This window comes from Emydura macquarii, unplaced genomic scaffold (assembly GCF_026122565.2).
Source record: "Emydura macquarii macquarii isolate MOO-44397 ecotype Brisbane River unplaced genomic scaffold, CSIRO-AGI_Emac_v2 contig_1876, whole genome shotgun sequence".
Lineage (NCBI taxonomy): Eukaryota > Metazoa > Chordata > Testudines > Chelidae > Emydura > Emydura macquarii.
The window spans coordinates 6,431,327-6,456,724 of record NW_027132013.1 but is presented as its reverse complement, the minus strand read 5'-3'; the positions used below and the strand labels follow the sequence as shown (position 1 = coordinate 6,456,724).

Sequence of the window (25,398 nt, the reverse complement as noted above, 5' to 3'; positions counted from 1 at the left end):
CAGATCCTGACACCTGATTCAAATTTGGACCCAGGCAATATTCTCACTGAAGTGAGTGGAAGTTTGGGGGAGCAAGGGCATCGCTGAGATCTTTGCTTGTGAAACAAACGAGCAGGGATGTCAGGATTAGGTCCATAATGAAAAAGGAAACGCAGAGGTTATTCTCAGACTAAGACATTCCCTGCCTGTGTCAGCAGGAAGTGAAATGTCACCGCTGGACTGCTAACTTCTGCAAATGATGGACCCTTAACTAGAGTGGCCCTCCTGAGCCTTGCTTCCTCTCTGATCCCTCTGCTGCCTGGACTGCTTTATATCCTGAGTGGAACTATTCACCCACTAGCACTTGGAGAACATGTTTCAAAAGCCCTCCAAGTCAGGCTGCAATAGCAGGTATCAATCAAAATCTCTTTCCACAGATACAAGCTATGTTTTCCATCCTTACATGAAGCAGAAGATGCAATTCTCTAACAATGTGGATTGTTGGAGGGGCAGCTTGGTAAATAAGTTAGAAAATCCCATCTGAGAGGTTTTCTCAGAAATTCACCTAGGTGGCTGGCTGCCTGCTCTGTCTCCCTGGAGCATAAATGATCAGACACACTAGGAAATAGCTCGATTATTGCAGTAACCATTTGAGTTCTTATGCATGCAGCTGAATGCTTTGCCTCTCAAGCACAGGTGGGATTGTCTTGTAGAAAAGCCGGGTTGTAAATATTTGAATTCACCACGAATTGCTGTAGCCTGGGCAACGTTTGTGGTTAATTCCCAGCCAAAGCCTAACTGCTGCAGTGGTGTGTGCAGTGTTGAGCCAGGTGGGTATTTGTTTTTCCCCAGGCAGCTGACACCACCAAGTGGTGAATAGTGATTCTGTATCTCTTTATGTCACAAGATGAGTATCTGGCAGGTATTAGTATGTTAACAACTGGTATCTCTACATTTGAGCAGGAGATGTAAATTCCCTCTTGAGGAGGCATGCCTGCACTAGCTCTGATCAAGAGTGTAGCCCCAGCGGCATGAGCCATAGGAGGAGAGCCTCCCCAAGTATATACCTATCCAAGACACTAGGCACGTATTGAGGTGGCTAATCCCTCCTGCCACGGCTGTACACTATTTTTAGCATGCTAGCTCAATCCGAGCTAGCATGGGGAGGTTCCTTGACCTGGCATTTACACCTCCAGCTCCAAGTGTAGACATACCCTATGGGGCTGTCCATAATTTACCCAATGCATGAGGGGGTGGGTAGGTCCTTAACTGCCTGTTTTGTTGCAGTTTTACAAAATGTTACAAGGGGTGGATCTCTTAAAATCACCAAAAAGTGTGTTATGTAATTCATGGGCAGCCCCTACAGGCCTTAGTGCCTCATAAATCCTTAGGAGGTGGAGGGGTGCACTGGATATGGTCATTTAAACTAGATTTGCAATAAAGTCTCTGACTGAGATTTCACAATCACTTGAGAATTCAAAATATTCCCAGTCCTAGGATGGGGCCCTGCACTCTTACTATTTTGTGGGTTACAGTAACACCAATCGTACTTTGCAAATATGTAGCACTTTTATCCCAAAGTTTTCACAGTGCTTTACAAAAGGAAGTGAGTATCATTATTCTCACTTTACAGCTAGGGAGCTGGAGCCTAAATGATTCACCCAAGGTTACACTGAGGGAAATGTTGTGTCTTTTTCTCTTTACACAACAGTTATAATATGAAAGAACCTCATGGCTGCGTCGGAGTCCAAATCACAGTGTTTATTAAACCTATATTAGTGACACGGCCTAGCCACTGTCAAGGGTGAGGCCCTACAGCTGCACCTGCTCAGTGCTCCTGACACCCTAAAGAGTCAGCTAGGCTGCCTGACGGACTGCCTGGCCTGACTGGCTGCAAAAGGCCAGTTCTTAAGCTCAGCAGCAGCAGTAGCTTGCTAGCTGATCAGCACATGTACCCATGGACTCTCTGCCTCCCTGTGCTTGTCTCTCACCAAGCCCTGCTCCTTCACGGCTCCAGCCCAGATCCTGCCCTCCACCCAGCCCTCTTCCTGCCTTCCCTGACTCCTAGTAATCTGATTCTGACCCTCAGCTCTGATTCCTGGCTCAGGGAGTTGGACTCTGACCACTAGGCCTAACCCCCTACAGGTCTCCTGACAGCTACATATACACATTGCTGCTCTTGCAGGGTTCTAGTGGCTTCTGAAACATAGTAAACAGTCAGGGCCATTAGAAGGCTCTCAAACTATTTAAAGTTCCAGAGGGGTAGCCGTGCTAGTCTGTTTTTAACAAAACAGCAAGAGTCCTGTGGCACTTTAAAGACTAACAAATTTATCTGGGCATATCTAGCTTCCTTTAGAAAACTTCCGGTGAAGAAGCTTCCTTAACGTCCCTAGGCAATCTATTCCATTCTCCTGCTGTTCTTACAAAAGCTTGAATTTTGCCAGGTCTTGAACCCAGGCTTGGGAGTCCTCAGACAGCTGCAACATCCTAGCTTCCACCCAATGTCCACAAGCTCTGCCTGTAGCCAATAACCTCAATAAAGAATGTATTCATTACAGCTGAGTCCTGTCACTCTATCACAAGAGACACAACAACTGAGAGATTTGTATCTGGGTTTGGATTCTAGAATCCCACAGAGAGAGCGTGTGCATTTTCAGATCTAGACTGTTATGTTGGCTCACGGCCATCTTGCTTGGACTCGGACAAGGTGAATTAGCTCACAACATAAACCTCTAAAGCAAATGTGTCCTTTCCAATTTACACTGTGGCCTCATCCCTACTGCAGGTTGTGGTCTCAAGCCTCACAAGAGCTCCCTTTGACATCAGTGCACAAGCTTATTTGATCCACATGTGAATCTTGGGTTTTTTTTAATTCAGTGTAGAACTGGTAGAAATTTTTCGCGCTGAGTGTTTTTCAGTGAAAAATGGCTTTTTTCCTCTTTAAAAAAATTTCTGAAAGAATGTTGATTTTTTTTTAAATTGTTTTTTAAAACATTTCTCAAACACTGAAATATTTGTCAAATAAGTTATTGAAGTGGTTATCAATATGTTGCATAGACTGAAACACAGGTCTGGGATTTTAAAAAGTCAATAGCCATTTAAAAAACTTACATAATATTTCCAATAAAAATCTGAAGAAAAAAGTTACTAACACTTTTGAAAAAATGGCTCTATATTGATCCCTGCAAACTAGAAACAACTTTGACATTTTTATAATGTTCATGAGAAAGCGTTCTTAAAATTTCAACCAGCTCCACAGTTTGGATTCATCAAAGTTTGAGCCAGGAACAGAAAGAAGCATTTAATACTGATAGTTCTAGGGCCAGAAGCTGGGCATAGATTCTGCCCTGTGTATTTTTAAACTCCTCTGACCAAAGACAGGGTAAGGAGTGAAAGAGAGTAAATCTGACCAAATTACACAATTCTCTATAAAAGTTTCTATGAATTGATTACAGATTTTTGAAATTCAAAATTTCAATACAAGATGTATGTGAAATTTCAAATTTTAACAAAAAGGACAAAGTTTCAGACAGAAATTTGTGTTAAAACTACATTTTACTACCAATTTTGATCACCTCTACTCTGTGGATCTAAGAATCCCATTCCATTTCTCAGGGGCCAAATTCCTTGTTAAGGCAAAGCTGTTAATTCAAGGGATACCAGAAGTCTATAGCAGCTCATCAGTTATTTTTGCAAATCTTGTTCTCCTCTTTGGATAAGAACGGTAAAGGATTTGCAATCTTCATTTTTACTTGCTACCGTTAATGGTGCAGAGATCTTACATGCTGCTTGGGTTCATACTACTAACAAAGTCTAAAAATCTTGACTATCCCATGAAGTCCAAAGGCTTACTACTTTTTAGATGTGGAGTCCCTATTTACTAAATACTGATGGCTACTCTTTGATATTTGATCAAAGAGAGAGAAAGTGTATAGCTCCCATTCCTACCAATTCCATTCTGGTTCCCTAAATGTTTCCTACAATTTCAGTTGGATACTTTATTCTTCTGTACTTCTTGTCCTAAACTGTTTTGTGTTTGTGTGTGTGTTATTAAATAGCTGCTGTGTTCCATCCCAGAGGTGGCTGCATTCCCATGGAGGATTAAAATGTTTTGGCATCCTTTGGGATAAAAATCAAAACAGAAATATAAAATATTATGTATATTCACCTTTTCTCTTCCATGGAACCCTCAAAGGCCCTAGAATCTACCCTCACAATGGTTTTCCCTCAGACAGGGTGCCAAATACAGCTCTCTGCATCCCATCAACGCCATGAGTTGATTAGAGGAAATCATTGTGTTCCAGTCCTGGCCCTCTCCTGATATCTAGCTCAGCCTTCATACCTCTCTCTTCAAATCTCACCTTAAATTATCTTTTGTCTCTTCCTTATACCTGTTAATTTTTCATATCCCTATTTGTAAATTATTGTTTAGCTCCATGCCAGTGTTATTTCTCTAAACGCAGTGGGATACAGTTTGAGGCAATTTCACATATCTACCACCGGATGGCACTGTTGACCTACAAAAGAGCTGCAGGTGTAATCTAATAAAAACATCTTACTTCAACTTGCCAGCAATTCTTACACCAGGTTAGATGGTACTGTGGTATAGAACTGCCTGAGCCTTATCTATGGTATCACTCTCATCATTGCTACTACCTGTGGAGCTGAGCCAGTGGTAGTGCAAGAGTGGAATTTTTTTTGAGAGAGAGAGAAAAGCCTAGATACAAATCAAGTGACAAGAAATTTCCCAGGTGCCCTCTCAAAAAGATGTAGTTGCCAAAATACTTGCAAGAACAAGTGCCTTCAAGTTCTCAAGATAACTGCTAGGTCAACATTTTGTTCTGTAGTGCAATAGGGGTACCTAATGCGCAGTGCAGTTAATCACAGGGGATATGTTAGCTATGTGGTGGATGAGAATAGAAGCATTGGCCATTTTAACACACATGCCATTTACATAGTGTATTTCATACAAAGGTCTCAAAACACTTTACATCATTACCTATAAAAAAAGAGGACCACTTTTCCATTCAGCTTAATGGAACATTCAACATTGACAATACAGATTTGAAACATTTCTATGCAGAAGAAAAATGCTGCTTTCCCTTTATTTTATTAGTAATTTACATTTAACACAGTACTGTTCTGTATTTGCGCCGGGGGGTCGGGGGGTTGTTGGTGGATCAATCTCTGCTGCTGCCTGATTGTGTACTTTCGATTCCAAATGAGGTGAGGGGTTGCCCGGTCAGTTTGTATCTCTGGTGTTGGTAACTCTGAGATTCTACTCTATATGTGTCTGCAGGAACAGGGGCAAAAAATAACCATCTGTGCGTATACGTGCCTATTTTGCAACCTACAGTTGTATTACTCCATGTACAAATCTAAGCACACAGTTTCATATGAATTTTTGTATGAATAAATTAGCCTTTTAAAAAGAAAATTGGAATTAATTAATTAAACATTCTATGAGTGGGGAAAGTGTTCTTATCTTCATTTTACAGATAGAGAAAAGGAGGCACAGAGAGGGGAAGGCCCAGATGCCCAAAGGACTTGAGTGTTCCTTCACTGAGTGAGGAGAGGGGCTTAGATGCCTCGGTAGCTGACCTGGTGCACCTGGCTGATGGGCTGGAAATAGGTGGCATGGCTCCTTCTGCTCAGAATCTCCAACTGCAAACCTATCCTTATGCAAGGCACCTAAGCCAGATCAGCTGTTTAGGTAGCCTATGGCCTAGCAGTTGAAACCATCTCTTTGTCTCCTGCTCACACTCAATACTCTCTCTTAGGCTCACCCTATGTGTTCCTGTGCACCCAGCTGTCTTTTGTTTGGGTGCTGTCCTGTCCCTTCCCACTTTTCAGTGGCCTTCATTTGGCCATTCTGCAGCAGGGTCTGTCAGGTTTCATGTCTTAGGCGTGCTCAGAGTAGGCCTATGGGATTGGGCCCCACTGAGGAGATAGGTACTCCCTTGTCCAGCTTGAGAACCCCACTTCAGGGCCTCCGAGGCTTTGGCTTGAGCAGGGCTCTGTGCTTCTCTTTAGCTGAGGGGCGGCGTTAGGCCTTAGGCAGTTTTGTGAATGCCGATTGGCAGAAAGCTAGGGGCCTAGGTGCTTACAGGCTTAAGTGGCAGCTAAGCAGTGGCTTGGAAAATGTCAGTGGTGCCCAAATGGTGGACACGGGAACCTAAATACCCTTATGGATCTGTTGCCTGCAGCGTTGTTATGGCGCTTGGGGATGTGAGAGACAAGATGGGCAAGGCCACGTCTTTTATATTGGACTAGCTTCTGTTGGTGAGAGACGAGCTTTGGAGCTTACAAAGAGCTCTTCTTCCAGTCTGGAGGGAGTGGAGACTTGCCCGAGGTCCCACGGCAAGTCAGTGGAAGAGCCTGGACTAGAAGTCAGAAGTCCTGACAGAGCCGGGGCTAAGCAGAAACAGACTAAGCAAGTGCTTAGGGCCCTGAGCAGCTCCGGGGAGCCCCCCTTTCACTTTTTATCATAAGGACTGGCCAGTTTAGGCCCCCGCTGGGCTGGCACCGGCTCTGACTCCTGGTTTGCAGGATGCTGACCCCATGCTGGAGCGCGGCCCGGAGCGCTGTGGTGGGAGGGCTGCAGCTGCCCTGGGTACCAGGCGCCCAGCTGGCTGCAAGGAGAGGCTCAGTCAGAGCAGGGATCAGCCGGGCATGGCCAGAGGCGGGGCCAGGCAACAGCCTCCAGCGCAGGGAGACGAAGGCTGCTAAATCTCCAGCTGGGGAGGCCCAAACGTCCCGCTCCTCCCCTCCCCGCGCTCTGCACGGCGGTCTGGAAGTCAAGCAGCCGCGGGACCCGCCGCCGGGGGGCGGACCGCCCCCAGGGGGCGCTGTGCGGCGCTGGCCGCCTCCTTCCGGCTCCCTCTTGGTTGCGGCGCTCCTCGCCTTTCGCGCTCCGCAGCCCGGAAGCAGCGGCGCGGCCTGGCTGGGCTGGGGGCAGAACCAGAGGCCGGCGGCGGTTTGGCCGGAGGGTGAGTGTCTCTCTCTCTCTCTCTCTCGCGCGCGCGGGCGGGGGGAGGGCGACCGTTGGGCCTAACCCGCTCCGTTCCCTGGCAACCCCGGGCTCTCGCGCGGCGGCTCCCCGCCCCCACCCCCGGCTGACGCGGTGTGGGTGCCTGGGCCTGGGCACGGGGGCAGCGGGGCTCCCACGGGCGGGGAGGGGACCGGGCCGGGCCGGGCCGGGCTGGAGCCATGCAAGGGCCCGGGGAGAGCGGGGCGGCCGCGGGGCTCCGTCTTGCGATGGGGAAGGAGGGAGCTGGCTCGCTGGCCGGCGGGTGCGGGTTACTCCCCAGGTGTGAAAGGGCGAGATCCCGGCGGCGGCTGCTAAACCGGAGCGGATGAGCCACGGGGCCGGCCTAGAAAACGTGCCTCCCCCTGCGTCGGTCCAGGGGAACAGGTCGGCGGCCGCGGGCCGGCTGTGGCTGTACGGGGCTGTGCGGGGGGCAACCAGCTACTTGGCGAAGGGCCTGTCGGTCTGGCCGGGAAAGGCGGGCCACCTTCGGAAAGGCGGTGCTCGCCTCGTTTTTCGGTCTGAATTCGCCCCCGTTTTCCGCCGTGCGGGCAGTGACATCTCTGGACCGAATTACTCAAGGCGGTGGAGGATTCTCCATCGCGGGCCACTTTTTAAGCTGAAAGGAGACGTTTCTGGAAGCGGTGCTCTGTGCATTGTGTGGGGGGAGCTGTGTGCCTGTGTGACCTGCGGAAGGTCAGACGAGAGCAGTGGTTCTCAACCTATTCGCCGGTGCGGCTCTCTGCGCTCTGTCATGTGGACGCATCCACACGATATGCGCTACCTGTACGGCCTGGAGGATGTCACATGGGCCGCAGCCGTGTGCTGCTTGGACCATGGGTTGACAGCCACTGGACTAGAGGATCAAAATTTTTCTTTCTGGCCTTGGAATCTGTAAAGCATCCTGATTTTTTTCTTAAATGAAAACAGTGCCTCAATCTGAGCTGTGCTTGTAGACACTGAGCCAAATTCTTCTCTCACTCTTGATGCCAAGCACCAACCCCATTGAGGTTAGGATTGTATTGGTGTACATAAGGGTAATATGTGGCTCTGATTAATTGATCCTGCTCCCTGATATCCAGATGGACTTCTTTTTGTGTGAGCAGGTGTCTTGAGCACAGGACTAGTTGTGAGGAAATCCTTGAGTTCTAATTCAAACTCTGTCAGAGTCCTTGTATAGTCTTGGACTAATCACTTGATCTCTCTTGTCTCCATTTTCCTGTCTGTAAAATGCTTTGAAAATGAGATCTGAGAGAGCATGCAATTTGCTTGTGAGAATGGTAGCTGCTTTCTGGTACAGACAGGCAGAATTTGATATTTATAACATATTTCAAATACTTCCCTGGCCAAATATAATAGTTTCAAGGGTTATTACATGGGGTAGATTCTTGGGATAGTTACTGTGCATTTTCTCACTTGATCCTTATCTCTGTTGCCTTCTAGTCATTTTCTAAAGTCAGTGCTGGCTTTACAATATGATCATCATCTGTTTGCTTGGTGCTTTAAGCCTAGAAATTGATGGTGGATTCTCTTTTGATCTTTAACTTTTCATCTGTTAAACTATGGACTAGTTAATGTTGGTTTTTAGTATGTTTCAGACATTTATAGGATGCAACACAAATAATGGTATTTTTAAAAAAGACTGACTTAACTGTGTGTATGATACTCCTCTCAGTGTGTTAGATGTGAGGAATATTCTTCCATGGAGGATGGGGGAAATGGACACCCTGCCTAGTCTAACTTGCCTTACCTCTTATCCCTCTCCTGTGTAATAAGTTATGGGTGAATAACAATGGTTTCATTTAATCATTTCTGCCTCAAACAAGATAACCTTATGCCTCTTTAGATTTGAGGCAAGAGAGCTGCACAACTGACCAGATTGTCACCTGTAAAATGAGGAAAGACTTATAATTATGTCCCATTTTCCATGGAGCATATTCCCAGGTTGGATTGCAGCCATTGTTTAAGATGACTGGAAACCTTCCTCTAATTAAGTGGTGGTCTGTCATCATAGAGAATTAGTGTGGTCATAATATTACAAATCATTAAGAATGGCACCACCCTACTTGTCAGAGGCAAGGTGTGTATGGTTGTGTAGTGCCTTCTTATCCAAATGTGTCTCAGCATTTCTACAAACACTAACTAATCTTCACAACCATCTGATGAAGTAAGCAGTGTTTAAACTCACTTAAAGATGCCTTACAATAAGGCATGAAGACTGAGACTTGACTCAAGGTCACTCTGCAGATCAGTGGCAGAGCCAAAAATAAAACCTAGGAGTCCTGATTGGCACTGGTCTTGCAAATCTGCATGTGCTTAGCTTTAAGTACATGGCTACTCCCATTGAAGTCAATAGGACTAGTTGTATAAGTAAAGCTAATCATAAGTGTTTTCAGGATCAGTGCACAAGCAGTCTCTCTTGTTTCATCCCTGTTGCCATAGTATCTGAATACCTCAAAATCTTTATTATAGATCCTCACGGCACCTCTGAATATGGGGAACTGAGGCATGGCATAGTGTAACTGGGTCATACAAGTTTGTAGCAGATCAGGAAATTAAACCTGGTTTTCTGCATCCCAGGCTGGCACCCTAACCAGTGAACAAACCTTTTTCTCATTAATGACGCTTGCTCTGTATTTACTTACATCAGTACAGTTTCTCTAAAGTATTATTCTGAGAAAACTGAATATAGCTGAGAAGAATTTCAACCAAATTAGAAAAGTATCAGAAGATGTACCAGCTCTAAGTTATTTAATATGCTTTTCTTAAATTTGTGAAGCGTTCCATATTTTTATGGCTACTGAAATTAAATTTGTTAGTCTTTAAAGTGCTACAGAACTCTTTTTGTTTTTAATTACACACATTTACTATTTATTTACCATCTAATGTTCAAGGGCAGTCACACCTGGGGCCATTTAAAACCTACGCTAAATAGGAGTGAGATCCTTTTCTTAGTGTTATACCTTGGACTGTTTAATGCATTTTTGTTTATCATAATTTGTCTCCTGTTCAAGAAATCTTACTAAAGTAAGAAAAGCCCATGGAGACTTTTTAGGCTCTTTGGACAGTGCAAGCACTTGGAACATCAAAAAAAAAAAGAGTTGTTTTGATTAACCAAGACATGCACCCCCGAGGGAGAGACTACATGCATAACTGAGTGGCTCCCATCTAGTCTCCTAAGTAACACTAAGCATGCAATTACTTAATCATAAAAGATTTTCAACGTTCTCTCCAAGAAAAAAGAAACTAGCTAGAAAGCTTCAAAAATTCCCAGAGGCCTACAGAAAGAGTAATTACACCCAGCAACAATGACTGGGGCTGAAATGAAGTCTTACAGAATTTGGTTATTGCTGTTTGATTTTTTTTCTGCTTTGAACAAGAACATTTTCTCCCTTTTCATGGTCTCAGGTTGACAGTTAAATAATATTTAATCACAGTTGTTATTGGCCAAGAGATTAGGGAGTTTTAGCTGTCACTACTAAAGAACTGCTGATGCCTGAAGGAAAAGTTTGGAATGAAAATCAACTGTTAGTAAGGGCATGAGCAAGAAAACAGCATTTCTGATTTTAGTATTTCATGTGCTCTGGCTGAATGTAATATTGCATTTTGCTTCTCTAGAACCTTCAAGGTGCCCTTACAAATATTAGTGTAAACTTGCAACACCCTTTGTTTTGTTATCCCCGGACGGGGTGAAAGTGAGGCACAGAAATCTGACTGATCCTGCACCCTCCTCTGGATATGGTGCTCATTAAAGTAGTCCCCCTGTTGACTAATAATATGCCTTGTAATAGAGTTTATGGGATTGAGCTCTAAGTAAGGTGCCCAGAATTACAAGGCAAGTTTGTAGCAGAGATGGGAATTAGAATGGTAATCTCTTGATTCCCAAACCTACATCTGCATCAAGACCATCTCCTTGCTTGCATTGACGTTATCGCCTCTGCTGGCAACATTGTAAGATAGACTGCAGGGTTGAAGGCAGAGGGTTAGATTTTTGTTTAGTAATTTCATATGAGGAAGATGGTGTTGGGAAAATATTTTCCCAATACTTATTACAGGCCTGTTTTCATTTTATTGATTTTTCCTTGTATCACAGGACTTGTCACTATGTATTTTTCTTTGTCAGTCCTGTATGTGAGGCAGAGACGTTAATAGTAAAAATTTATAGAAAATTCTTAGTGTTATAGTATACATGACTTAAGATTGTTATAGTGACTAATACATTTCTTATATTGAATCTAGAAAGTCCAGCAAGGTACATACCAAATTAGTCAGGAAATAGCACTTTAGTATAAGTGCTATACACTGGGCTGAGAGAGAGCAAGGGGGTTTGTTACCTTCTTAAATCTTTTTCTTTCTCACTAATCACTCTGAATTAAATTTAATCATTCTGCCCTCCTTGTACATCCAAAACACCTGCTGACTTTAGTAGGCATCTCAAGTGCAAATGGGATTGAGAACTGGTGGTGTAACTTGTAGATGAGCATTTAAATTATTGTTTTACATAAACTTGGGAGTTTTTTGTGTGTGTTACTTAAAACATCTTTACCATACTTATGAAAGTATGTAAGTAATGCAGGCTCTTATCATGCACAGAAGTCAGTCTAAAGAAATGGCTAATCGGTGTTTTAAATCACTGTTTTTGGGGGAGGGAGGGGTTGTTTGTTTGGGGGGGGGGTTGTGAATCATGTGGCATGTTGTTCATGCAAGAGCCAGCTCTTTGTGTCTGACTGTGATATCTCAGATTAGTCTCATTGCTTCATAGTGCAGGAGTGCAATTAGCTTCACAGCATTAAGTTACCTGCTGGTTAAAAGTTCAATTGTTGTTTGATCTTTAAGTAGGAGAGGCAATATTGAGGGGCCTTTGGGGTCCTAAAATGTAACCTGGACCTAGGGATATGACTGACAGAGAAGTGTTCCAGAATTGCATTCTCCATTTTTATCAGCATGGCTTTCCCTGTTGGTAGCAGTCTGAGTAAATTTGATGTGAATTGTGACAATCAGCAGCAGCTTTAAGCCATGTCGTACTACCCAACTCAGAGAGCACCTCTCCAGCTACTGTCAAACAAACTGCTCCCTTAGAGGTGAAGTCCTTAGGCTCCTGACAAATGGTCAAAATGATCCTCAGTAGGGCAAATTTGAGTGCCTCTTTATTTTACACACAGGCTAAAAACTCTACACAGCCAACCGTCTTATTGCCTTAAAAAGAGAAGCATCACTGAATTTAATTCTTAGCTTGTTCCTTTTTTCTTTTTTGGGAATACTTACCACGTGTATTTGTGGACATATGTATATGCTCCAATTTAGTCTCAGATATTTGGTTAATTGAACAAAATATAGCCTGAACTGCTTAGTTACAAAGATAAATAGCCTGAGTTTAGGCCACAGTGTGCATATAAAACATTCAACATAACTTGTCCCAGGCTTCGAAACTGCAGACAAATTCTGGTGGCTCTGGTCTATGGACATGTTTCTTGAGTAGGTATCCTTGGAGAGAACAGTTCTTCCTGTTCTTAAACTCTATGCCCTTCTCATTAGGGATGTGGTACCACTTCCTTTCAAAGCTATTATGATGACAATAGCTGTGTGGTGCTAGGCTAAAGGAATACCTGGGCTGGTAACTCATCATTTTTCCAGACTAATTCGTATATATGAGTGCTAATATGTGACCAGAGAACTATTGTTCAGTAAGGAGGGGGAGGTATACCTCGTAGTAAGGAAGGGTGTGTGTGTGAAAATTTGAGCTGAATCAGAGAACGATTCCTGAGACTTTTAGACTAGAGAATAAATTCCCAGCAGAGTGGTGAAGAAAGGGTTAAATTTGATATGGGGTGGGACTATCAACCTGCGTTTTCAAATCCATCTGTTCACCTGACCTATAAGCATTTTAAAATTCCCCTTGCAGGGAAATTCCGAGGGAAAGAATCATGCTAGTGCACGTGCACTGCTTCCACAACTAAATCACTGTTAGTTAATTTCATTGTCTGCTCCAGTTCAGCCAAGGGAGAAGTGTCTAATCCTCCAGTGCAACAGATTAAGTTTGTCTTGTCTGCATCTGGTACACTGCTGCAACACTGCAGTTGTTGTGCAGGAGCAACAGCACAGGTGCAGTCTTGGAGGAGGTGGAAACAGATGCTCAAACACAGAATAAAGGATCTCAATTTAAAAAAAAAAAAAATCCCATGAAGGAATTGTTTAAAAGCAGAGTGGAGTAATTATGTTTGATGACACTGTTAAACTTTAATACTCAGAAACATCCTCTCCCTTTTTTTCTGAGAACATCTGAGGAGGGACTTCCCTTTAAGACAAAATGAAACTACCTCACTGAGTGGTGGAAGAAGTCCCATCACAACTCATTTAAAACCTAACTAACAAAGTTTAATCAGGGACTTGATTAGTTTGTTTAAAGTATTGCCTCTCTGTACCTCTAGAAAGCAGAGGTAAAACAGATAGCCACCTTTTATAAACCTCTCTGAGATGTGCAGATCGAAAGCTCCATATAAGAATGGAGTATTAGTATATAATTTAAAGTAGGGGTTTTTTATGCAATAATGGAATGCTGATTGGTTGCATTGACTCATGCATTAAGATGACTCCAATGTTTTTCCCCATAGACTGAATGGTTCATAGCTACTCTGGTTACAGGAAAGCAATTCAAATTGGAGAGGAGTAGGTATAATGCTTCAAGCTGCCATAGAAACTGTAAAGTGTTGTAAATGATAAACTATTAGGATTATACTGGGTAAAATCCTACTCTCCTTGAGTACTATCTTAGAAGGATTTTCCAGAAGGCTAAAATGATGATCACAAGGCAGAGATAATGTCTTTAACAGATGCTGCTCTATGGAATACTTGGGATGCTCATACTTGTGATGAAAGCAGAGTAGGCCTCCTGTTTCCTTTTCTTCCTTTCATCTTGACTTCTTGAATTCCTGGGTGTCACGGTTACAGGGTTAGCTGCACTCCTGTCTCTTCCTGGTCTCTTCTGAGTGCACCTCCTTAGGTCTCATGCTTTCCCTTTTCTTGGGATGGAATCCTGTCATTCTCCCCAACTAGACACCAGGCTGTCATACCCCGTTGAAGGTCTGAGTGGGTTCAGGCACCTGTGGTTCTTCCCTTCAGGAGCCGTGGCCAGTGAATCAGTTACCCAAAACAGCCTTCTTAAAACAGAAGTATGGTTTGTTTAACTATAGGAACAAAGTATTTCAGAGCAAAGGATCTTAAAATAACAAAACATCTACAGGCATAGCTCGGTTACCTAGAGCCTAGCCACCCTTTTGAGGGGGTGCCGGGAGTCTCATTCCTGAAGGCCCCACACAGCAGACTTTGGTTTCTCAGGCTATGGCCTCATTAGAGAGCTTACAGCTGCACTGCTGCATCGATGCAGGCACAGCGGTAAACTCTGTATTGTAGTCACCACTCTAAGTGGGAGGGAGAGAGCTCTTTCATCAGCTTAATTCCAGTCCCCTCCGTTGGCAGGAGAAGCTCTCCTGCGGACAGAGCTCTGTCCACACATGGTGACTTAAGCACCGAAATTATGTTGCTGATGGGGGGGTGGATAATTCACATCCCTGTGTGACATAATTAATGTCAACTTAAGTTGTAGTATAGTCATAAGGTCAGTCTCAAAAACCTGATGTCCCCCCCTTGATTGTTTCTTTAAACCCTCTTGAGTCTTCTGATTTTTCTCCCTGCCCTCTTCACAGGTACTGATTTATACCTGGGAAAACCTGTCTGGCCAGTGCACCAGGGGTTCTCACTGGAGCATCAAGGTGAATGGCTCTTGCATTGTGTCTCAAGTGTGTACTGAGAAGCCTATATATGGATCCACCCTCCCCCTTCCAGGGTGCATTTCCTGACAATAGCAGTATTAACTCAGGATATGTATACACAATTCGGTATATACATACACAACACCTAATGTTAATAAATTATTACAGAAAACTCCAGATCCATCACACTGTTGATCTTATCTGTGTATCTTAAGTGGTTTGGTTCTAGTCCCCTTTAGAAGCATTACTTACTATTAAGAATCTGCCTGTCAGCACCTCTGCACACCTGTACAAAATATAAAAGCACACAAAAGAGCCAGTCTCAAACTTGAGAACTACACACCCCATCCTGCCAACTTGGCCTTGCCTAGCTTTCCAGGCAACTAATTCAGTGGCTTGATTAGGCTTTGTGCCTGTCAGAGAGCAGTGATGAGAGCTTACTGAGAGTTCCCAACCCTAGTCTTACAAATCCAGTGGCTCTTAACTTGAGCATGCCAGTAGATCCCAGCTGCCAGGCTGAGAGGGGTTGCAGTTTTCTAGTAGCGTGAACCCAAACTCATAGAGTAGTTTACAGATTAAACTAGCACATTGAATTAAACCTGCAAACCACTTACTGTACTATAACATTCCAAATAGTCTTTTCTAAAATCTGACATATCTCAGAACTAATTGATATGTGGTTATTAAAATTCCACCTTTCAGATTACACCAGAAGAAATGGGTGTTGACCCTTTTCAGTCGTCTGGCTAACAACTAATAAACACTCTCGCTAGAACTCACAGAAATTTGCACTAGGGAAGTGAAAACCCTATTACATTTTCTACACCATTCCTTCTTGAGCAGTAGCTGATTGTTTCACAAAGTATATCCCATAAGGTCATTTCCAGTATAGTTCTAAGTGACCCAAACATGGGAACTTAATGACTATTCCACAATCTAATCGATTTGACCATTAGAAACTTTTTTTTGCTATTTGGCCAAAATTATACTTTTTATGCTATTGTTATAGATGGTGTTGGTAGTGCCATCAATGCCTATATTTAAGCTTGCCTGACACTTTCCATTAGTAGACCCTGTTTTAGAAAGCACAGCTCCAATCTGCTTCAGTGGCAGCTGAGAGCACACTGCACTTCTGCAAATCGAATCCTCAGGTGTCTCATACTGGCTGCTTGGAAAATGAGGAACACATAATCAGTGGCCTCCTGTTAACATTTTGGTTTAAGTGGCTTTTGTACAGGAACTCGGATAGAGGCAAGGATAGAATCCAGTTATCCAGGATGGCATTCAACTTCCTTAACCATAAGACCATTCTGTCTCTTACTGCAGTCCCTTGCTTCATTCATCATTAATCTTCCAGCCTCTGCAGGAAATGAGGTAGGGATTGTACAGGCAACAGCCTCATTCTGTACACAGCTCTGATTAACCTCCAGAGCCCATCCATCTTTTGTTCTGATGGAGGCATGCGTCTTGTTTAAAAAAAAAAAAAAAAAAAAAAGTATGTAAGTAGTAAGATCACATGGGCAACACTAATTCTCGCATTCTCTAACTTTGGAGTGCTTGACTTTTCAGCCTTAACAGTCTCTTATGTTTTTTATGTAATACATCCCTTGTGCCATGCTACTGTGGACTTCATGATCTTTGGAGAAGTGCCAGTATTTAAAAAAAAAAAAAAAAAAAGTGCCAACACAGATACAGGAAGAAAACCAACTTTGGGAAAATAATAAATGACAAATTGGTGGAAAGAGACTTTTTCAGGCTTATGAAAGTATTGTTAAAAAGAATAGGGGCTTTAAAGAAATAGACGTAAGCGATGAATATCAAGAAGAGTTGGCAGGGTCCCCACTAAATCTTTGAACACTAGAAACTAGCCTTTATCAGCCTTATTGTTATATGAATTCAACATGTTTATGAGCAGCATTTGAAAAACTAACTTTGCTAACAGTATTCTCCCTATCTGCAGGAAAACCGAATTCATTTCCTGTTCTGATGCTGTCTTTCCAGCTATATTGGAGGAGGGGCAGAAGAACAGGAAAGCATTTTAGAGTACTATTAGCTTGTGTCTAGCCTTTCCAGCTTGTACTGCAGAAATCTGACCCTTACCTCATGTTTTATAGATTCTGACTAAATTGAAAATCTTATTGCTGATATAAAAATCTTATCATTGCAATATTGTTTGACTCATATTTGCAGCTGAACATCTACTTTGTTTCTTATACTTTTATTCACTGACATACATCCAGAATACTCATAACAAATAATTTGAATCCTACTTTCCTAAAAATGTCAAATATGATTTACAGTGGCACAGAATGTGAAACTGAGATTGCTTCATATAATAAACTATTTTGTACAGCATTTTTCTGGCAAACTACCTCAGAAGGCTTTACAGAGAGACACCCTTTTAATAGGGAGAAAAGATATTTTCTTCTGAGGTTGAAATAACTTGGCAAATCAGAGATGGAGTAGACTGCAGGAGTGGTTAAAAATGTTAAGGCTGCTTTTCCCCTACATGCTGCAAGATTGTGAGGAGGGAGAGAAGGGAAGTTAGGGCAGTAAAAAGGTGGTCCATGAGCTGAAACAACTGTGCTGAAGGTTTTACATTTCAGGAGCCAGTGCCTCCCTTTTTATGTCCAAAATGAGGGCTGGCTGGGGAGAGGGAAGAGTCCTGGAAAGCCAGCTGTTAGAGTACTTGATTTAACATATCTACCTTTGTTCTTTCAGAGCGCCTGCCTCCTCCGTACTCAGGTAGTTACTATGAGCTTGCTACAGAGTGACAACAGCTGTAGAGCCAGAGATCTGGAGACTGGTTGCTGTGCTGATATGGCCAGTGCGTGCAGTGCTGGAGCTAAAGAAGACAGCATAGGTGCCTCTGTCAGCAGTGGGACTGGAAACCTTCAAAACTCCTTCACGGAGGAGACACAAGGATATGATGTGGAGTTTGATCCACCCCTGGAAAGTAAATATGAATGTCCCATCTGTTTAATGGCTCTACGGGAAGCAGTGCAGACACCATGCGGACACCGGTTTTGCAAAGGCTGCATTGTCAAATCAATAAGGTAAAAGGAGTGCTCATGGGAATTGAATTTAAAAAGAACACTGACTGAGTGTAGCAGCTCAGTGGCAACATAGCTAAGTGCAACTTGTGAAGGTAAATTATATCTGTCTTATTGTTGCTATATTATCAATGTTTTGACCAAGCATGTCTTTAAAAATACCATATTATGGGTGGCCTAGTTAGCAATGCCTACAGTTAATGTCACCCCATTATAAAACCCTGTTTTTTGTTGCTTTTAACTTTGCAAGACTTTAACTGTTCAGGCTGAAATTTTCCATGTTTGGTGTCTGCCTCAGAAGGAAGTTTTCTGAAACTTTCAGTAAAAACAGTTCACCTGTTTTTCAGAAAAAAGTTAGGGGGAAAAAATAAGATGTTTGAGCCATGGGCTTCAAAATTTGTTGAGAAGCTCTAGTGCCTCCCTGATTTGGAGCAAGGACTTGAAATTTGGCAAAGAGGTCACCCTGGAGTCAAGGATGTGCCTTTTCCCATCCCTGTGACCATTTGCCCACCTTTGACCAAGTTATGAGCCTCTGAAAATTGGTTTGTTCAAGCTCAATAGAAACTTCTTTGGCAGCTAAATTATCTGATTCCATCTACATTAGGCATGCTGTGAGGCTGAGCTATACCTTCCTTGCAGTTGTTCCTTCCTATAGCCAAGGTCCACTGTGGCACTAGGTACAGAAACTGAGCTGGGAGATCATTTTGCTTTCAGTGCTCTCCCAGGCAGTGAGGAGGAGAAGGATGTTGTCTGCCTGGAATGGAAAAGGGTAAGAAGCTGCTTGGGGAGTGGTGACCAAACAGGCTGGGACAAAGCCATTGTGGGACTTAGATGATAAGCTAGGGGTGGGAAGAACTGGAACAAAAGCTGGGTGGAGGGTGGAAGAGTCTGTCTCTACTAGAGTAAACTCCTCTCAGAATCTGAAGTGTAGAACCCAGGATTTCTGAGTCTCAGTATTCCTCTGTCTGCAAATACTTGTGGAACTGACACATTCCAGGCTGCAGTCCAGACCAGTGAGGAGTTGTCATTGCCTGCCCTGCAACCTTGGGCGCCTCACAACGCTTTGCCATTATAGCTCCCAGCCTGTGCTGCTCAGAAACAGCGTAGCAGCATGCAGATTACACATCGAATGTCTGTGTATAGCTAAGCTCTGGTCCAGCATCTCTGACCCCAGCAGCCTGTCAGCAACACACCAGCCACACTCTGGCTTCCAGCAGCCTTGGTTACTTCTTGCCAGGTGACTCAACACACTTCCAGTCCCAAATTTTCCCCAAAAACCTGTGTTCTGCACTGTCCGGCCCTCTCCTGGACAGTTCAGCTATTAGAGGTCGGTTGCCCTTGTAAGAGGTCAATAGTCAACAGTTCGCTACTTTAAGTGGAGTTACCAAACAACTCAGTTTAAATACAATATTGGATTAGTTTAGATTGCAGTTAAATACATTTATTTTATTTTTAAAGAGAGAGATTTTAAATGAGTGCAAATTTAAGGTATTAAAGTCAGAAATGATTACAAGAGAAATAAAGATAAAATGCTTTCTGGTAGCTAAAACTTAACAAGCTAGACTTGGTTCAAGGTAAAATCTTTACCACATGTTCCCAGCAACATTGCTGACTAAATTCTCAGATCAGGATCATCCCCCCCACCACACCCCCAAGTCCAAGGGCTGGTTCTTTTGTCATCTTGGGTGATAGAGAGAGCGATAGGGAATGATCCTTGGGGTGATTTTGCCCCTCAGTTTTATAGTCCAGTCACTCTTTTGAAGTGGATTCTTATGAGGATTACTCCTAAAAGCAAAGCTTATTCAGACAGTAAAGTAGGCAACATGCAGTCTGGTGGTGAAGGTGGCTGCATGCTCTTTCTTCTTCCCCTATGTATGGTTGCCATTTTCCCCTCTAGTTGGCCCAAGGACCCTTTTTACTACTTATGTAAAGTGAGGTAAACACACATTCCTTTGTTTAGGATAGACCTGCTTAACAGATCAGGGCTTTATGGGTTTGAACATGTGCTAACAACAACATAGGAGGAATTCATAACTTTACATATAATGTTGATAGTTGCATTTCACCATATAATTAAGCAGAAAGTTATTAGTTTTCAAAGGATACCTCACAAGGCATATTTTGTACCAAGATTATTACAATAGTGTGTAGGGTGTGAATACAGGGGTGCTTTTGGCACAGGAACCCGTTAATAAAATGTGATGTCTCCTAGTGCTTAGCCTACGTAGAGGATGACAGTCTACTACTGCTCTCTGCCACTGAGCTAAGTGAGTAGCTGAGACCTGTGCTGTAGATCAGAAGGGTTAGAACCTTTGGATCAGTGTTTCTCAACCAGGGGTATGCGTACTCCTGGGAGTACACAAAGGTCTTCCAGGGGGCACATCAACTCATCTAGATATTTGCCTCGTTTTACAATAGGCTACATAAAAAACACTAGTGAAGTCAGTACAAACTAAAATTTTATCAACAGTAACTGGTTCATACTGCTCTATATGTTATACACTGAAATGGAAGTACAATATTTATATTCCAATCTATTTGTTTTATAATTATATGGTAAAAATGAAAAAGTAAGCAATTTTTCAGTAACAATGTGCTGTGACACTTTTGTATTTTTATGTCTGATTTTGTAAGCAAATAGTTTTTAAGTGAGGTGAAACTTGGGATACCCAAGATAAATCAGACTCCTGAAAGGGGTACAATAGTTTGGAAAGGTTGAAAACCACTGCTTTAGATGACCCATGTAAAAATCAGTGTGTTCCACATGATAGAATTTGTTTTTTCAGTTTGCTTTTTAAAAACCTAGGAAATAACATCCAAAAAACTACATTAAAATGTTAAGGTTGGAAAGTTAGGCACTCAAAAGTTAGTAAATACCAGAATTAAGATTGCCTGTGTCACTTCATTTGTTCCCCTTGTGTGTGCACATTATGATACAGTCTTTAATTACATGATCACATACTGTCTTTCCCACAGGTTCCCTGCCCCATTCTGTGCATGGGATGGACAGTGCTCATGGAATTAATCAGTTGTGTTGCGATATGAGGCTGTTGTCTCTAGGACCATTGCCTCATTTCTTGCAGAAGTTGGAAGGTGTGTAGTGAATGGGCGGGGGATTACAGGGAGAGAAAGATGATCTCAAGGCTTAGGCAGCTGAATGCTGCCTTAGAGATTTCGATATAATTTATCCCTATCTGTGCCAGAGATTTTACATTACATTGGGCAGGTCACTTAAACCAAATTTTTCACAGGTGGCCACTGACTCTGTTCCTCCTTTTCTGGATGCCTGACTTGAGACCCTGGGATCTGATTTTGCAAGAATTTGAGTGCTCACAGCAGCAACTGAAGTTGGTGGGAGTTGTGTTTGAATGTGTAAAGTGTTAAGTACTCTGAAAAAATCAGGTCCTAGTCACTTTTCAAAATTAGAGGATACTTTTGACCTGTTAGGTGCATTAATGTTTGTGAAACACTCAGATACTATAGTGAGGATAGCCATAAAAGAGCCACAAAAAATGTAATTCTGTATTCAGAAGAGAATTTGAATGGTGTGCAGTAAACAAGTCATGGAGTTACACATTGAAAAATAAAATACTGAATAGCTAGCTGCTCATTAAATGAGCACAGTCAGTCCTGTGCACTGAATAAAGCAGGAACCTTTGGATGTGCGGGAGGGGTTAGTAGATGACCATGTAATTAAAGACTGTTTTATAATGAACAGTTGCATAGGTAACCTTAATTCTAACACTTGCTTTTTTTTCATAGATTCCAAGGCCAGAAGGGACCATTGTGATCATCTAGTCTGACCTCCTGCATAACACAGGCTATAGAACTTCCCCAAAATAATTTCTAGAGCAGAACTTTTAGAAAAACATCCAATCTTGATTTTAAAATTGCCTGTGATGATCCACCATGACCTTTGGTAAATTATTCCAATGGTTAATTACCCTCACTGTCAAAAATTTACACCTTCTTTTGGTTTTGGGTGCTTGACTTTGCAATCTCAACCTTTTTAATATAGTTCGTGTGTAACATATATAGCATGCACTTCCTACTAGAAGTGAGTGTGTTATCCAATACATATCTGGGTATCTTGCACGTCTTTGATACCAGTATTAAGTATCTTTTAAGTATTTGCATATGAAGTTAATTAGGAATAATTAGACCTGGCCAATGGGAGCCAGGATTCCTGGATTTATTTCTGCCTGATTTCCCAGGTGCAGTGGCATAGCACTTATCCTCTGTTCAAACAAGTCTTAGGCTTTTATGAATAAGTTTGCACAAGAAATCAAAACACACAAAAGGGATGTAGTGTGTGTGGATCTTGTAGGCAGATCACCTAGATACTATGGTGCATATATAGCTTTAGAAATGCCTTCCTCTTCCAGCCGCTTCAAGAAAAAACAACTTCACAGAAGGCAGAATTTTTAAATTAAAATTTTCTGTCAGTAGAGTTCTGTTAGCACACCACCTGTGTATCCATATGTCCCAGCTTTTAAACAGTACCCTTGGAGGAATTCCTTCTGTGTGTCAGACCCTCAAGAGGTCCCACTCTTCTTTAAGAGTAGGACACATGGAGTCAGCACCTACAAGACTGAGCATCTGGGCTCCTGCACACCTGTTTTACACTGTGAGCTATGTTCAGTGAGTCCAACTGAGATAGACTCCTGGTCAGAATTTTACACTCTTCAGGGACCAGGGCATCTCAGCAAGTGACACCAGGCAGCCATTCAAAACAGAGTCCGATTTATTAGTCAGCTGGAACACTGCATCAGGAAGTCCTTAGGCTAGCATTGAGAAATAAAAGTTAAGACATAATCCATTCTGGTCAAGCCAGTTCTCCATCCGGCCAAGCTGCTATGGAATCCATTTCTGGCTTTGGGTAGCTGTTTCTCATGGTCATTCCCAGGTGAGACCTGCTGTACCTGTCCCAAAAGCCAACTCTTATCCAGAATCTGTTGGCTCATGTTGAATTCGCATGCTTTGTCTGCCAGAGATTCCTGTGATAAGTGTCAATTGCTTACTCCTTGAGGCTTCCATTGTTTCTGATTCTCCATTGATATGGGTTGGTGTCAGACAGTCCTTAATGACCCATTTATTCCACCCCAGATTTGCTCTGCCCTAAGAACAGATTTAATTCTTTTGTACCACCACATATGGAAACTGAGGCATGTACAGAAATCATAAAAATATTACAGAAAATACTCACTTGGTCATTTTCACTTTACTTTGGGATCCTTGTTTACCTAAAATTGTGTTGTTTTCCAATCCTTCTGCTCTAGAAGTGCTTTTATAGTCTGCCACTTAATGACTATGAACCCCAAATTCTGTTTCTGTTTCTTAGTAAGTGATTGCCATCATATTGCTTAATGCAGAACTAGGGGAAATAAGGTGTTCAAAAGAAAACACCATTTACTGGCAGTTTACGGGCAGGTGGAGAAACTTCCATTCTGAATCTCAGTGCATGGAAATTGGTGTCTCTTTGTTGTTATTACAGGTGCATTACTCAGTATAAAGCGGCACCTGTTTCACCTTTAGGAGGGTATTAATAACAAAAGGCTTTTATTTCACAGAAAAGGAACTTCCTACTTCTATCTCATTTCAGCACTGACTAGTTCAGTGAGTACAAAACAGAGGTACCACATCTTTTAGATCCGGGAGACTGCAGATCAACCCCATGATATTTCAAGTATTATCAGTAATTCCCTCTCTGCTTCATTGCTGTTGAAGTCTATCTCTGCAGTGCGGTTTGAGTGATTAGTAGTGTTAGTGCAGGATTTGCAGTGCAAGTGTCAAACATTTGGAGGACAGGGCTGAATTCTATGCTTAATTGTGGCCCATCAGTCAGTATTAATTCAGGGTGCATACTTTCCACAGCACAGTGCTTACTAATATCAGTAGGAGGCTACCACAGAGATCCAGGGAGAACTGACTTTTATGTAGTAACTAAATGTAGTTATTTGTTCAATATGTGATTGTCACGGTCATCCTGCAGTGGGAAAATCTGTTCCCCTTTAAGCCATCTCTACTTCTGTCTTTTATTTCTTGTCCTTCATCATCTCTATTTTCTCCCTCTTCCATGTCTCTGAGATAATGTTGTTACTGAAGTGTCATCCTTGGGCTTTAGAATTAATTCTCTAACCCAGTTAGTAAGGGGCAGAAGAGTTCAGACCTCAGCGCATTGTTTCAAGCTTTCGGCCAACTTGGGAAGACATTACTGCATTGGTTACATTTAGTCCATATTTGGAAAATGATCTCTGCATCCAGGCCTAGAAGCTTTTTTTAAAAATTAACTTCAGATTACACCACGTAGGCTTACAAATACATCATGTGGGTTGGATCGCAGTAAATTACATTGCTATTCAAAAAGTGTTGGCTTTTTTATAAGTAAAGCTTTTAAAAAACACTTTCAGGTACTAGAAAAGGATGGGTTATTTGACCAACAGTAGTATTTGACCTATAGTAGCAAAGAAACTGGCTTCTTTAGTTGACTATTAGTGTGTGTTTCCACACTAGAGGTAATGGCTTTTATTTTTTAATGCCAAAGGTTTGTGGAGCAGTTTTTAGAGGCTAGGAGGTGCTGTGGCTTGGTATTTCATCTCTGAATTGAGATCACCAGTGAATATAATATTCTCAATATACTTGGTAGTAGCTTCTTGTCTATGTCACAAGCACTACCCATTGTGGTACAATTTACCATGATTCTCAGTCATTGTTCAGGAAAGTCCCCAGTCTAGAATAACAAGCAATGCAAACTGGTACTGAGGTGCATCATTGAACTGTGTGGGAGAAGTGTGTACATAGCATCTTCCCACACTAAGCCTGGCTCTAGCCAGTCTTGATGTCACTTAAATGCATCAAACTCACTAACACATTACTTAAAATATTTGTTGTAAATAATTGGCATTTATATAGTACTTTACAATCATTGATTAGCCAGTCCTTATCCTATCACTATAAAGTGTGCTTGTGTGAGTGAAACCTCTTTTTTGAGCCAAGGCAATTCCCATTTTCCTGGCTTTGAAAAATTGCTGGTTTTTTAATGTAGTCCACCTGCTACCTATAAACTTAATTATAAGCAGGAAGTTTGCAATGCATTACACCACATTATACCTGTAATAACCAGCTTTTGGTAGCCGGCTGTAAGTAGAATGAAGGTTTGTGTATTGTGACACTAAGAGCAGTGCTTGGACTGGGAAGTGTATCAGATCTGAAACTGCATACTACTGCTTTGTTTTTTTCCATTTTTTAGGAGTGAGACTTGTGACAAGCCATCTCCTGAAAGCAAAACCATAAAAAGGAAGTTGATTGTCTCTTTCTAAAGTCTAAACTTATCTCCTTTTCCTATAGCAGTAATGCTAACAAAGTAGTGCTAGCCAATTATGTCCTTATCAAATGAGCAGCACTATCCCCACCCTATTAATCTCCTCTCCCTACTGCCAAATCCAATGATTTTTGAACCACAAATGTCCTCTGACTCTCAACCCACTCAGAGCATTGTTAATCCATATTTTTCCACACTAGCAGTGTCCATTAGCGCCACAACTCAAGCTTTGATACCACTCTTCTATTT

At 42.4% G+C, this 25,398-nt stretch overlaps 1 protein-coding gene across 2 annotated transcripts in view; it reads left to right on the top strand.

The window, feature by feature from the left end:
* The first annotated feature begins 6,923 nt into the window (after nucleotides 1-6,923).
* TRAF6 (TNF receptor associated factor 6) overlaps nucleotides 6,924-25,398 on the top strand; it is a 30,894-nt gene continuing 12,419 nt past the window's right edge. The window contains exons 1-2 of one of the 2 annotated variants that reach the window (XM_067557578.1): nucleotides 6,924-6,968; nucleotides 17,497-17,831. In XM_067557578.1, coding sequence (XP_067413679.1) covers nucleotides 17,530-17,831 — 302 coding nt within the window. In that variant the 5' untranslated portion in view covers nucleotides 6,924-6,968; nucleotides 17,497-17,529. Of the gene's footprint in view, nucleotides 6,969-14,620; nucleotides 14,776-17,496; nucleotides 17,832-25,398 lie in introns of those variants that run through there. The other variant, XM_067557579.1, reaches the window with a different exon arrangement.